The sequence below is a fragment of the Onychomys torridus genome, chromosome 4 (genome assembly GCF_903995425.1).
Source record: "Onychomys torridus chromosome 4, mOncTor1.1, whole genome shotgun sequence".
Taxonomy (NCBI): domain Eukaryota; kingdom Metazoa; phylum Chordata; class Mammalia; order Rodentia; family Cricetidae; genus Onychomys; species Onychomys torridus.
This window is the reverse complement of record NC_050446.1, coordinates 94,960,967-94,976,706: the sequence shown is the minus strand read 5'-3', so window position 1 is coordinate 94,976,706 and position 15,740 is coordinate 94,960,967. Positions and strand designations below refer to the sequence as shown.

The following is a 15,740-nucleotide window of genomic DNA, read 5'->3' as shown; positions in this document are numbered from 1 at the left end:
GGACTGGGTCCTATGAGCCCTTCAGGCTTAGCACCAATTGTTACCTGTCAGAAAAACTTCTCTGGACTACACACAGAGACAGATTCGGCTGCCTACATCTTCCATCTTCCAGGGGCTTTTCTTTTCTTTCTTTCTTCTTTTCCTCACCCAAGAGTCAGGGTTCCTCTATGTAGCTCTGGCTATCTTGGCAGTCCTGGAACTCTCTCTGTAGACCAGGCTGGCCTCAAACTCACAGAGATCTACCTGCCTCTGCCTCCTGAGTGCTGGGATTGAAGGCGTGCACCATGACTGCCAGGTTCCAGGTGTCTTTTCAATCACTGCATCTAGCTACTTCTTTATAATACTTAATCACAATGTGTAATTGTTTGTCTTATAACAGTGCCACCAGATTTTAAGCTTGCCTGTGAAGGCAGGGCCATGTCACGTCAGCTTATCAGCATTCATCCAGGGGCCAGAACAGTAGCTAGCACATTGAAAACAATCATTGCACAGGCTGAGTGAGTTATTAAACATTAGGAGAACTTCCTACACCTCAGTTGGCTCTCCAATTCCCAGGATCACAGAAGCTCACCTTGGACGTAGGGTCCCATCTCTGGGTGCTCCCTGACCCTCAAGCCATAGGACTTATTTTGACTGGATCGCTTCAAAAGATCTCTCACCCGTTCATTGTAGATTTCCAGGAAGCTGGAGACACAGAGAAAAAGACAAGACAGTTAGATTCTGAAGAAAGAAGGAAAAACACCAACTTGAGAATCAAAAGGTCTTGGATTCCTGTTCTGGCTCTGATTACCTTAAGACCTCAATCAAGCCAAGGGTGTCTTTCTACAAGTACAAAGCAAGGCTTTGTCCGTTGGCTACCATTATTTTCCCATTTCTAACACCAGTGCCAATTTGAGATCAGCTTTCAATGGGCTATTTATTTTAACATAGTCTGAATAACATTCAACGTGACTCTTCTATTGCTCTGCATTTTGTCTAATAATATTTATATGGTGGGGAAAGCACATGTAAATGCTGGTGCCCTCAGAGGCCAGAATGAGTCAGATCCCCTGGACTAGACCTACAGGCAGTTACAAACCATCAGACATGAATACTGAAAGTCAAACTTGGGTCCTCTGCAAAAGCAGTATGCACCTGTGGTGATCTGAATGAGGGACGTCCCCCATAGTCTCAGGCATTTAAATACTTAGTCCCTAGTGGCACTTTTTGGGGGAGATACAGGTAGTTGTGGTGGTTTGAATCAGAATGGCCCCCATACACCATTGGCTCATGTTCTTGAAAGTTTCATCCTTAGTTGGTGGAATTGTTTTTGAAGGATTACAAGGAAAAGTGACAATGTGGGGGGGGGGGGGGCTGGGAGGTTTTAAAAGCCCACACTAGCCATCCCCAGTTAGTGGACCAAGATGTAAGCTCTCAGGCATTGCTCGTACCATGCTCTCTGCCATGTTGGTCATGGCCTCTAACCCTCTGGAACCATGAATGGCACATAAGAGCTTCCTTTTGTTAGTTACTTCGGTCAGTGTCTTAGCACAGCGATTGAAAAGAAAGACCGTGATACAGCCTTACTGGAGGAAGTATGCCACTGGGGGCAGGCTTGAGATTAAAATCCTCCTGACATTTCCCATTAGTTCTTTTTGCTTCATGCTTATGGTTCAAGATGTGAACTCTCAGCTTTCTGGTCCTGATTTTCATTGCCTTGAGGGACCCAGCATTATGGAGTCCCACCCTGTGGGACCATAAGTCCAAATAAACTCTTCCTTTATTAGTCACCTTGGTCTTGGTGTTTTACCACAACAACATAAAGTAAGCAAGCCAGCGCTCTTACCCGCTGAACAATTTCTCCGGTCCTTGTTTATTTTTTAAGATGGGGTCTACTGTAGCCTAGGTTTGCCTCAAACTCATGATGTAGCCAAGGCCTTGAACCCCTGATGTGCCAACTGTCATTTCCCATGTATTAGGGTTTTTTTTTTTTTTCCTGTGTTCCATGAGACATCTCAAGGGCCACTGCTGAGCAACAGGGGAATTAATGTGAAGGGCCTGCTCCCCGATATAACCTGGACAATTCTGATCTGTTTTACTCACCAAGGCTGGGAACAAGATGTTATGCTTTCTAGAGATATATTTCATTCTTTTTAAAAAGCTACAATTCTTAGCTGAAACTAGTAATAATTATATATAACAGGAAGTGAAGGGGAGGAGGTGAGAAAGGAAGAAGAATACAGGTTTAAAGAAAAACTAGCAAGTCAGGTGGTGGCGGTGCACGCCTTTCATCCCGAGACTCTGGGGGCAGAGGCAGGCTGATCTCTGTGAGTATGAGGCCAGCCTGGTCTACAAAGCAAATTCCAGGGCAGCCAATGCTACATAAAAAAGACCCTGTCTCAAAAAAGAGGGGGGGGGTGTAGAAAAACCAGTAATCATATATCAACATTTTTCACTGCAGTTTGGTTAAAACCTTTATTTGGTCAGGCCATGGAGGATCATTCCTACAACCATAACACTTGGGAGCCTGGGTTACATAGTGTGGTACTTTCCAAAAAAACAAATCTTGGGTCCAGCACTGGTCTGAGAGGTAGGTTTGGAATCTACAGTCCTACAGAACAGGCCAATGAGGGTTAGGAGGGGAAATCCCAAAAGCATGAGTAAAACTACAGGAAGTAAAGGAGGGGAAACAGTGGCCCTGGAGAAGAACCTGCCGGTCTAGTCCAAGGGAAGGGAATTGCAGTTTCCACAGCTAAAAGGATTAACTATGTTTCCTGTTTCCCTGTACTGTTGGATATATCCTCTGTGGATTTTCTCCATCGCTCTGATGACTCTAGAAGCAAAACAAAAAGCTGAAAACATGAGATCTCGAATGGGAATAGGATATTTAGGGTCTGGAGCTCAAGTTCTTACCTTACTTTTACGCTACAGGAAGAAGGCAGTGAGGCACAGTCATCCTCCCTGATGAAGAGACCCTGCACAAAATCAGAGGGTCAGATTTCACAGAAGGGAGCTAACACAGGAAACTTACTTTGGGAATACATGATCGAAAGAGAGTCTACCTCGCATATCCGTGGGGTCAGCCCAACAGAGGCCTGGATGACAGAAAAAAGAAAACATTACTTCCTACTCTGGGCAAGGCCCACCTGCCCTCCTCTTACCCCCAAACACCCAGAAACCTGGAACCCCCGGAAGCACAGAGGCTGGGTGTGTGGGCTCTTCGTGCTAGCTAGCCTCTACAGGAGGGTGCAGAAGACTACAGGCTGGCACTCTCAAGAGTCACTGACAAATGGAGTGCACAGAGAAGAGAAGCTGGCAAGCCAGACATGTGCTTTCCTGAAACCAACTATCATTCTTGGGTAAATTCACCACTAATGTGGTCCCTTCTAGATCCCTAGATACAGGAGGACACACCAACACTCTGTAAAACTGTGCAAAAACCCAAAGAAGCAGATACTTTCTCTACTTCCTAGCCAAAGGTTTTTATCCCCCTTGGCTTCATGGGCAATTTTTTTTTTTTTTTAATTTCAAATATCTAAAACCACACTAACCACAGACAAAGGAAACAACGAGCTGTACCCAGAGAAGTGGGCTATTCTTTCAGATTGTTCCTACACAATATTATTTGTCAACCACTGCCCATGTCATATTACTAGCATACTTCTAAATCTTAAAAAAAAGGGGGGGGTATTCTTAAGGAATGCTATCCCCTTAATTTTATTGTTGCTGTTGTTTGTTTTGAGACAGAGTCTCAGTGTGTACCCCAGGCTGGCCTAGAACTCATAAAGAACTGCCTGCCTCTACCCCCCAAGTGCTGGGATTAAACGCCACCACACTTGGCATTATCCCCGCAATTTTCTGTGATTGTATTACACTCTCTATATTTTTTAAGCCCCAGCCAAGCTATGTCTCTTGCTTTCTTCTAACACACATAGCTTTTGAAGCTGGACACAGCATTCTTATCTCTGCATAGCACTAAGATTCAGCCTAGGTTTATCCTAGTGTAAAGATTTAAGTGATGAGCCTAGAAATAATATGTATATTCAGTAGGACCAACAAGGACTCTTTGTCAAAGGGAATCATGAAATTCTAGTTTTCACAAAGAGAGACTAATTATACAAACTTTGCCCTTCAGTTAGAGCAGTGAAATGCTATTGTTAATATAGATGCAAGTCATTAATCTCATTAATGTTGATTATGAAGGTCATGCTCCATATCACAGTGGTAAGGACAATGTAAGATTCAGGTTTGCTGTGACATTAGGAAGATAGTTCACTCCAGTGCTAATACTCACTGGAGTCCCCAGCATGGTATATGTCTTCCCAGAGCCCGTCTGCCCATAGGCAAAGAGGCATATGTTGTAGCCTTTGGCAGCTCCAGACAACACTTCAATCCCCAAGTCCTGGAACACCTGGAACAACCAAAGAGAGCTTGTCATTGGTCCATTTTCCCATAGCACATTTAAAAATATTTAAATAAAAAAAATAAAATATTGGGGCTAGAGAGATGGCTCAGTGGTTAAAAGCATTGGCTGTTCTTCTAGAGGTCCTGGGGTTCAATTTCTAGCGCCCACATGGCAGCTCACACCTGATCTAATCATTCATAAGAATCATTTCAGTTTCATAAAAAAAAAAAAGATTTTAAGGGAAAATTCAGTAAGTCAATTGTTCAAATATTTTTAAGTACCTACAATATACTAGCCTAGATTTTTTTTAAAAAGCATGTTTCCTAGTCTTTTTTTTTTTAAAAAAAAGGATTTAGTTTAATTATCTTAGTGTATGTGCATGTAATGTATGGAGTATGTGCACACATGTGTGAGTACCTGGTGATACCAGAAGAGAGCACAGAGCCTATGGAACATAAACTACAGGCAGTTGTGAGCTACTTGGCATGGGTACTAAGAACCAAACTCAGGTCATCTGAAAGAGCGGCAAGTACTCTTAAATGGCTGAGCACTATCTCAGCCCCAGTGTCTAACACAAAAGAATCTACGGAAGGACAAAGATAAGAAGTCAAAAACAAATGTAAAAAGTCAAAAACACTCTTCCTCGTACACAGAGAAATGCTTACTATGGCTACTAACAGGGTGGTTACAGTGAAACACTGCTCAAGAAGGTAACTTCAAGGTCTGAAGACCCCACAGGACCAGGCCTTGTGACCAATTTAGAAACCACTAGCAATCCTCATGTGGAAACTGGATTTTCAGTTTCTAGGTTTCCTGAAATTTCAACTGAACTCTGCTAGGTAGCATCCAAACACTCTTGGCCACTGATGTTGGTCTTGGTGGGAAGCAGAACCCAGTTCTCTACCTCAGAACCCTCTTCACTTGCTGGCAGCTGGAACAATGATGCATGGAAGGAGGCTGCCAACCAGGCAGACAATCCCATGTGACTCTCCAAAGACAGACACGAAAGCGGAGCAGCAGCTGACAGACTCTCAGGGTGCCAAGCACAGTGGCAGAAGTGTCTGTCACCTGTGGTGCTCGTGCCAGATTGTTCTGTGTGGTGCCACCTGTGATTCCTGCTGCTCGGGAGTCCCACTGCTTTCCTGATTATTTTTTTCAACTTCCCTTTCAATTCTGTGACTCATCTGGTATGGTTCCAAATTGTAGACCTCCAGGTCTTGTCTTGTACGTCAAAGTTGGGGGGATCCTAGGCAAGTCATTTGCATTTTCTAAGCTCCACTTTCTCTAGCTGTAAGATGGATATCACACAGACTGCCATAGAGACTGATGTCACACATGAAACTGGGGGTGACCAGGCAAAGAGAGGACCTAAGTCAAGACTACAATGTTTCATATTCTAACAGCTGTGCTTAAGCTTCTTGGCAGTGAGCTGTTTGTTTTTGTTTGCTTTTTAATGCTTCCATGGTTCAGGCAAAACGCCAAAAGAACCCAGGGTGTAGTAAAAGACTTGAGCTCTGCTCAAGAGATATCCTTCCTGTGATCTCTCTTGCAGCTCTCTCTAGTCACACTAACTTCATGTTAACAAAGATAAAAATTGGGTGAGGTCTTGCTTGCCTCCTAAAGTCTGACCAGTGAAATTCTTTGAGTCTGAAGAGGCAGTATGTTTTGCTGCATTTTAGAATAGATGAGTTGACTACCATTCATTCACTATTTGAAAAATCCTCCACAGAACTCCAGGTTCCTGGGGAAGGAGGTGGGAACAGAGGTGGAGACAACGAAGAGTCACATCTTAAATATAAACTTTATTTCTGCCCTGTTGCAGGAAATCTGTTGGTACTACCACTCTGCTGTAGCAATAAAGTTTACCTTGGGCCAGAGAGTGGAGCTAGCTACTAGCTGACCAAAATTAGCCATAAAAGTTTTGGAGGACTGAAGACCCAGGGAGAGACATGGGAAGTAGTACGGAGTGGCTTAGAAAGATGCATGCTGAGCACTCGGGAGGCAGAGCCAGGTGGATCTCTGTGAGTTTGAGGCCAGCCTGGTCTACCAAGTGAGTTCCAGGAAAGGCATAAAGCTACACAGAGAAACCCTGTCTCAAAAAAAACCAAACAAACAAACAAACAAAAAAAAATGCATGCTTTTTGGATGAGGAAGGAGACAGAGAGGAGGTCACTGGTCCTATTGCTTTTCTGATCAGTCAGGTTTTAACTCCATATCTGACTCCTGAGTTTTTATTAATAATAATTTAGATAATGTTACACTGCCCACAGTTTGTAATCATCTGAGCAGGGTAAAGAGAAAGAGAAAAAGCAAGAGTGTTACTTTGTCTATGTTTTTATCCAAATGCAAATAACCGCCTGAGTGTTCTCTGAAAGTATCTTTGAAGAAAGCACTTTGCCAGATGAAAAAAGAATATCAACAGGTATCCGGGTTCCAGCCAAAATTGGTGGAGACTTTAAGATGCAGTCCCACTCCTCAAGAGCTACTAGGCTTTGCTCATCGGAAGATCCTGGAAAACCCACAACCTTAGAAAGAGGAAAACAGGCGGATAAAAATTGTTCCACTCCACCCAGGTTAACACAGTGAAACAGATAAAACAGCTCACTATGACACAGTCTAAAGGTTAAAATAAGTCACTGAACTGCAGTCTGCAGCAGACTCCAACTCAGGAGAGAGACGTGACTTCCTCTATTTTTTAAGAGTTCGAGTGATCAAAGGTATATAATGCACACTAACTGTAGACTTCTTTCTTTCCTTCCTTCCTTCCTTCCGTCCTTCCTTCCTTCCATCCTTCCTTCCTTCCTTCCTTCCTTCCTCCCTTCCTTTCTTTCTTTCCTTCTTTTTTGGTTTCTCAAAACAGGGTTTCTCTGTGTAACAGTCCTGGCTAAAACTCTAGACCAGGCTGGCCTCAAACTCAGATCTTGCCTGCCTCTGCCTCCGGAGTGCTGGGACTAAAGGTGTGTGCCACCATGCCTGGCTTGGACATGCCTTTCTCAAATCCAACTAGAATCAACAACACTGCTGACAATTTCCTAACGATGGTTCAAGATCCAAGTGTAGGGATGGCCTACATATTCCTAGGACTTATCACTGATAGGTTGCTTTGGTTTGGATGGGTATTTATTCTGTTAGATAATATGTTCTCTAACCAAGTGGACTCATACCAAAAGTAATTTTTAAAAATGCAGATGGACCTGGAGGTGTTGGTGCACATCTTTATCCCAGCACTCAGGAGGCAGAGGCAAGCAGATCTCTGTGAGGTTGAGGCAAGCCTGGTCTACAGAGTGAATTCCAGGACTGCCAGGGCTGTTACACAGAGAGTCCCTGTCCAAAAACCAGAAACACAAAAACAAAACACCATATGGTTCCAGGATAGTTTTCTTTTAACACAAGCTGGAGTCATTTGGAAAGAGGGACCCTCAACTGAAAACAATGCCTCCATAGGAGTTGCCTGTAGGCAAGTCTATAGAATACTTTCTTAATTATTAATTGATGTGGAAGGGCCCAACCCATTGTGGGTGGTACCATCCTTGGGCTGGTGGTCCCGAGTACTGTAAGAAAGCAAACTGAGCAAGCTATAAGGAGCAAGCCAGTAAGCAGCCAGCACCACTCCATGACTCTGCATCAGCTCCTGCCTCCAGGTTCCTGCCCTACTTGAGTTCCTGTTCTGGCTTTACTCAGTGATGAACTGTTACCTGAAAGTGTAAGATGAATAAGTCCTTTCCTCCCCAAGTTGATTTTTGTCAATGGTGTTTTTTCAAAGCAATAGAAACTCTGAGACAATCCCAATTCAGGATGAGACAGTATTCAAAGTAAGTATTAAATATTACTTTCAAATGTTGCTACCAGAAACTTTCTAGTAAAGGACTAAGAGGGATGATGTCTCCAGTCTGAAAAGAGTTAGGCTTCAGTGGGAGTCTTTTTCTCTAAAAATTAACTCTATTTGGTAGCAAGAACCTTTAATCCAGAAAGCGATTCTAGACTACAGCTGGCACTTAATCATATGACTTCAATGATGCCATTAGTTACTCAGAGAACTCTGAAGTGTCCCAGAACTGTACTCCTACTGCCCATGATAGAGCCGATGAGGTGGAGATGAGAGAACACATGCACACAGTGGCCCACATTTCACTGTGGTACAGAAAAGCAGAGTTCAGAGTCCCTTGTTTAAAGCAAGAATAGTTAGGTAGGATCTGTAACTCAGTGGGGCCTTAGCTGGAAAAGAACAATTAAACTCTTCCTCCAAACAGCTGCACTGAGAGTTAATAGGCAAAATCCCGACCTTGAGATTTCTGTGTTTAAAAGCTGGCTCTCTGGCCAAATAACCTGAACTCAGTTTCTTCATCTGTGAAATGAAGACAATATTCCCAGCTCAGAGGTAGAGTGCCTTGCCTATCAAATTCCAGAACTAAAAAAAAAAAAAAAAAAAAAAATTTATCATTCCTCACATAGGGTTAACAGACTTCACTTAAGTCCTGGCCCATGTTCAGCTCAAATGTCTCTGTCCCTCTAAGCAGATTTCTCCACAGGAAGCAGGCATCAGCCTGTATCTGACTTTGGCAGATGAATAAAGATTTCCTGTTTGTCTGGTGTTCAGATTGGGCTATGCCCTACATTAAGTTACTCCATATTGTATGAAAGGATGGATTTTCTGGTTGAGCACTGCCCTGGGAGACTTTGCAAGCAGCTTTTGACTCTGTTTGAGGGAGAAAGATGACAGCCCTTGGGTGAACCCAGAAACTGAACCATCTGTCAGCACCAGTCTGTCAGAACAGACTGATAAATGACTTATCCCAGGAGACACCCAATACATTTATTGGGGAGAACTGAAACTGGGAGCACATGGGCATTTAAAAATCATATAAGGGAGCTGGGCATGGTGGCACACGCCCTTACTCCAGCACTCAGGAAGCAGAAGCGTGGATCTCTGAGTTCAAGGCCAGCCTGTTCTAAGGAGTGAGTTTCAGTACAGCCAGGGCTACACAGAGAAACCCTGTCTTGAAAAACCAAAACCAACAACAAAAATTATATAAGGGAAACTGAACCCAAGAACTTACTATATATACCAGACCAAGGAAAGATTGTGATTTCCTTGCCTGTACCCCATAGAGTCACAGACACCTAACACTATGATGACATGGTCCTTACCAACCCATCTTTTGACACCTTAGTGTGTGTGTCATGGACTGAGAATCCCCAACTCGACTTAGTGCCCTGCTGTAGACACAGCCTACTCAATTGCCTGCTCATCTACCTATTTGCCTGTGTTTGCCTAGATGGACCTGGACCTGGACTTGCCGCACCCTTTTCCTGCTCTGTTTCCTGTTCTGGGTTTGTTTCCTTCCATATCTAAGCTATAGTATTGCGGAGACTATCAGTGAGCCCTAAATGTGGTCTGAAGATCACAGGGCACTGATACAGTCATTTCATTCTCAAATTTGAAGGCTACATACACTGTGACTATATCACAGAAAGTCCTCTTACAGGAAATACACACTCAAGTATTAGGGGCAATGTTCAAACAGTTCAGGGGGAAAAATCTTTAAATGTACTATCTTCCTTTTAAGTTTGTAATTGCCTCAAAAAATCTTTTTTTAATAACAGGGCTGAGAGTATAGCTTGGAGGTGGGGTGCTTGCCTAGCATGTAAAAGACACTGGATCCAATCCCCTAAACAGGTATGAAGAAAGTAACCAGAAACCATACCACATTTGGGCTAAGTCTGGGTCACATGGCTAGTGTGTTACCACTTTCTATGTGACTTTCTAGTGTCAACCACATTCTGTGTTTTCTTTTTTCATCATCAGTAAAGAAAGGATGATGAGAATAAAAACCTCAAAGTTTACTTTCAGAATTAAATGAAGTCAATTATGAGGAAATAATGCATGAAATGCTAATCAAGCATAAGATATTTCACAATCATATCAAGACAGATAAATAGTGACAATGAGAAAATAAACATGATACTGGCATAAGAAATGTGCTGTGTGTGCTGAGAGGTGGTAGCGCTCGGGAGGCAGAGGCAGGTGGATCTCTGAGTTCAAGGCCAGCCTAGTCTACAGAGTGAGTTCCGGGACAACCAGGGCTACACAGAGAAACCCTGTCTCAAAAAAATAAAGAGAGAGAGAGAGAGAGGAAAGAGATGAGAAATGCACAATGTGCTGTGCACTGCGTCACCAGGCATGAGTTAGACCAGGTGATCCTCAAACTAGATCACTCACCAGAACTTCAATAAAAACACTACTTAGAAAAGGAAGGGAAAGCCACAAGGGATAGTGCAGCAACCTGGACCAGTAGCAAGGAAAGCTGACCACCCTGAGCTCACAAGGACAGCGGAGAAAGAAAGAACTCTCCAAAACCTGAGAGGAGGGAGGCAGGAGGGAGGCTGGCGGGATGCTGGCTTAAAGGAACCTGACTTACAGATGGCCAGCCTGGGCCAATCCAATAGCAGGAAACTGTGCCCCCCTCACCTCCTGCTAGGGATCTCATCAGCTGGACCCCAACCTCAAACCAGAGCGGGAAGGAACCCACTGATCAGTCTGATAGGCTGGGCCACCCCCTGGGGCACTGAGTGAGGTGGGAAAGGGTCAAGAGTTGACATGGGGGAGCAAAATGAAGGTACTCAATGTAATAGAGGAGGCTGCCTGGAGAACCACAGGAAGACTGCAAGGAACAGGTATACACAGACTGGATTGGAAATGTCCTGAGGGTCTGTATTTGATTGGCTTGGTCCCCTAGGGGGCAGCAGAAGTTTTGGAAACCGAGAGGCAGCCTAGGGGAGGTCTTAGGGTCACTACAGGGGTGCCCTGTAAGGAGACTGGGGACTCTGGCCCCTTCTTCATTCTCTCCTCACCTGACCTGAGCAACAAACACCTCTTTCTCTCCCTTTGCTATCCAGCAATTCTGCTCTGCCTCATCTTCCCTCATGACGTGCCTTACCGCAGACCTTCAACAGGGCTAAGAGAGTGACTGCAACTTCTGCCCCAAATAAACCTTCTCTTGTCCTGAGCTGATCATCTCAGGTATGCCCTGCAGCAATGGGAAACCTGAACGGGAGGCCTTGAAACTCGAGGAGATTGTATAACGGAAAGGATACCTAAGCTGTATGAACAACTGTGCTACACTGTGAGGGATTAACTGAATGGAACTTGGAAAAACCAAATACACCAGGAAATAGGACTCAAATGCTAGTGCAAGGTAAGAATCACGCTCATTTTCTTCCACTAAGTGCACTGCATTCTTTAGATGACAAGGCAATCACAACTCAGCCAGAAACCCATCAATAATATAAGACGATGTGACAGTACAGAAATGAAGAAGTCACTGATAACCCTTCAACCACAGGGAAAAAAACCGAAACTGTGAATGACCCAAAACGCAGTGAAAATAACCACCTATCAGTAAAATACAGCAAACACTGTGACCACAGTAAATTATGGCTTTGTATACTCTAATTACAGAGAAAAGCCTAGATGTACTTTAACCTATAGTTTTATTACAAAATTAAGGGAAATGGGGTGGAGGATAAGTAGAACTTAATTAATAAACAAACTTTTACATCCACACAAGGATATAAAAACAAACCTTTATTTCACACAAGGAAACTGGAAATAAAATTTTGATCTGCGCAACAACATGGATGAACCTTGAATATTAAGTGGAGAAATACTTCTTTCTCTCTTTCTTTCCTTCTTTCTTTCTCTCCCTCTCTTTCTTTCTTTCTCTCTCTCTCTTTCCTTTCTTTCTTTCTTTCTTTCTTTCTTTCTTTCTTTCTTTCTTTCTTTCTTTCTCTTTGGTTTTTTGAGACAGGGTTTCTCTGTGTAGTTTTTGGTGCCTGTCCTGGATCTCACTCTGTAGACCAGGCTGGCCTCGAACTCACAGAGATCCACCTGACTCTGCCTCCCGAGTACTGGGATTAAAGGGATACCCCACCGCCACCTGTCTTTCTTTATTTTCAAGACAGAGTCTTATTGTGTACCTCAGGCTAGCCTCAAATTCACAGAGATCCACCTGCTCCTGTATCCCCAGTGCTGGGATTAAAGGTGTGCACCACCAGACCCAGAAAACAAACAAACAAACAAACATAAACAAACAAACAACACAAACCAAACCACTCTACAACTGTGTAGGACTCAGTTCTTTTCTTTCTATTTTATCAGTCCGGCTGGGCCATCTCACCAGGCAGTAAAAAAAAAAAAAAAAAAAAAATTAAATGAGATGAAAATTTTTAAAAACCCTCTTAAAATAGTTTCACATTGTAGTAATTCTGTTTTTACACATCTGGCAAACACAAAACACTAGGAACAGAAGACAAACAGCTACCAGAAGCTGAAGTGGGGAATATGAACACACAGGGGCAGCACCAGAGTGACCTGAGGTGTGGATTCACTTTGTTTTCTGTGGGTTAATTACAAAAGGCTTTTTATGGTAGGTGCCTAGCATACAAGGGACCAGGGTTCAAGTCCTAAGGCTAGGGGGAAAAATCACAAAAGGACACGCACAAAAAACCCCTTAGGGACTAGGGAGATATGGCTCAGCTGTTAAGAATGCATACTGCTCTTGCAGAGGACCCCAGTCTAGTTCCCAGCACCCACACCAGCTGGCTCACAACTGCCTCTAACTCCAGCTCCAGGGGGCTCCAACACCTCTGGCCTCTGTGGACGATGCATTGACAGGATTATGAGCACACATATATACACATTTTTTTTAGGTTTATTTTATGCATATGAATTCTTTGCCTTTGTTGTATGTACATGTACCATCTGCATGCCTGGTACACACAGAAGTCAAAAGAAGGCAATCAGTGTTCCTAATGGCTGAGCCATCTTCCCTACCCTGATATACATAATTAAATTTTTTTTCATGATTTTCAAGATAAGGTTTCTCTATGTAGCCCTGGCTGACCTGGAACTCACTATATAGACCAGACTGGCCTTGAACCCAGAGATCCACCTGCCTCTGCTTCCTGTGTACTGGGAAGTGTGTGCCACTGCTGCCAGGCAAAATAAATGTTTTTTTAAAAAGGACCTTCATTACACAGAACTGAAGTCTAACAAGAGGGGAAATATGCCTGGTATTGATTGGAGCCCTAGCCAACTGCCCATGGGTCTTGGAGGAGAACCTGCAACCACCACTTTACTAAACCAAAGTTTAAAAAAAAAAATCCTAACCACATTCTTTCTTTGTTTTTTGTTTTTGTTTTGTTTTGTTTTGTTTTCAGAGCTGAGGACTGAACCCAGGGCCTTGCACTTGCTAGGCAAACACTCTACCACTGAGCTAAATCCCCAACCCTAACCACATTCTTAATATGTATCCTTTGATCCACAGATGAGTGCAGTTTCACCCCTCCTCAAAGATACTTTCTGCAACAGATGGCAACATTACTGAAAACCCACAAGAGATCAGAATACAGAGATCCGATGGTATCTAGCTCCAACTGACACATCTACTGCACAAGTGCTGCACCCAAGGCTCAGGGTCATTGCAGAAGAGGGGTGTGAAAAGATTTCAGGAGTCAGAAGAAAGGTTTGCTGCGACTGTGTCTCCTGGCAATGTCACAGAGGCTATACCTATGAGATCCCACCAACACGGCTGACCAGACCAAGCGGGAACAATGAACACCAATGGCCATGCTAACACAGGAGGGGGAACCTGTGGGGGCCTCAACCGTAAGTGAGTAACTATGGGCAACCCCCAGTTGGGTCAGGCAGACCCTCTAACTGTCCCTTGTATAGATCCTGTAGGAATGAAGATATTCTAGAAAGATACGGTAGCCCCTTTGGCTATTAGACTACTACTGAGACAATAGGCCCCAAATTAGAATTTTCTGAGAACTTTATTCTGGGAGAAAGAAAAGGCTGAAGCAGGTTCAGACCAGAGAGTGCGCTGTGTCTCATAAAGAGATTTCACACAGTTCTGACAACTTGTCAGATTTCCTTGCAAGAGAGAAGGGAATTTAGACAATGTTGTGCTTAGGATCATACCTTGACTAGCTGGGCATATCCCTTGCCCTTCTATTTAAACCTGAACTTCATGTCAGAACTCCCAAGGTCATTTCGGGGGTGGAGGTTGGGTCACTGGACCTCCTTGTTCCTCTTCCCAATGTGGCCATCTTTCTGCCTTTCCCCATTACATGTTTCTCTGATGACCTATTGAGGACACCCGGTGGAGCCTAGTTGTCAGGACTGCAGACTCCAACTCTGAGGAACACGCGCTTAGCCTCCTTCCTTGCTGTCCTTGCTTCATTCCACCTGCCCCCTCTTCCCTGACGTTTCCTAGAAAATTACTTTAACAGCAGCAGGGTCTGCTACAGCAGAAACCACTCAGAAAAACTGTCTGCCCACACCCACATTAGAATAAAAAGGCTATGTGTCACTGTAGAAACAAGTCCAGCATTTGAACACAGATGACCCCACAACTTCTCTGACTGTCTGTCTGTCTGTCTGTCTACTTACCCATCTATATTCCCTGTAGGCGTGTGTGCATTCGCATTACAGTGTGCCTGTGGAGGTCGGAGGTGGCTGCAGGAGTTAGTTCTCTCACTCTACCACGGGGTCCTGGGGACTGAGCTCGGGTCATCAGGCTTGGTGGCAAGCACTTTTACCCACTGCACCATCTCACCCACCTTCAGCTCTAGAATGTAAAGAGGTAGTCTGAAATGAAAGAAAGGTTGTGTGCACCAGCCCTGCTATAATGGAGAGGGCTAGAGATGTACAGTTCAGTGGTCCAGCTTCTGACTGACATGCTCGGACGGCTTTGTTTGATCCTCAGCACAAAGTGGGGAAGTAATGGTTAGCTGTCACAACCACTGTTTGACTGACATCTGCCTGCCTCTGCCTCTACCGCCTGAGTGCTGGGGTTAAAGGTGGGCACCATCATACCGGGCTGAAAGTATTTTTTAAACTAGACTATGAAGAAACTGGCTCATTTAGAATAACGGTTTTTTTGTTTGTTTTTTAAAACATCTTTCTTTTAAGATTGATTTATTTATTATGTATACAGAAGAGGGCACCAGATCTCATGACAGGTGGTTGAGAGCCACCATGTGGTTGCTGGGAATTGAACTTAGGACCTCTGGAAGAGCAGTCGGTGCTCTTAACCTCTGAGCCATCTCTCCAGCCCCAAATAACTGTTTTATAACTTAGTATACAATTCCTTCACCCTGTAAATACAACATTTCCACTTGCCTATGAATAGAAAATTTATAAAACACTGTTTCTCAGATTTTTTTTTCCAAAAACAGGATTTGTTTTTTTTTGTTTTTTGTTTTTTGTTTTTTTTTTGAGACAGGGTTTCTCTGTGTAGTTTTTGTGCCTGTCCTGGATTTCACTCTAGACCAGGCTGGCCTTGAACTCACA

At 43.8% G+C, this 15,740-nt stretch overlaps 1 protein-coding gene across 1 annotated transcript in view; it reads right to left on the bottom strand.

Annotated features, from left to right (window-relative positions):
* Stard9 (StAR related lipid transfer domain containing 9) overlaps window positions 1-15,740 on the bottom strand; it is a 76,348-nt gene that overhangs the window by 34,523 nt on the left and 26,085 nt on the right. Inside the window, exons 4-7 of the mRNA XM_036184283.1 lie at window positions 4,274-4,390; window positions 3,042-3,074; window positions 2,893-2,954; window positions 572-684 (exon numbers count right to left, since the gene is read on the bottom strand). Coding sequence (XP_036040176.1) covers window positions 572-684; window positions 2,893-2,954; window positions 3,042-3,074; window positions 4,274-4,390 — 325 coding nt within the window. The remainder of the gene's footprint in view (window positions 1-571; window positions 685-2,892; window positions 2,955-3,041; window positions 3,075-4,273; window positions 4,391-15,740) is intronic.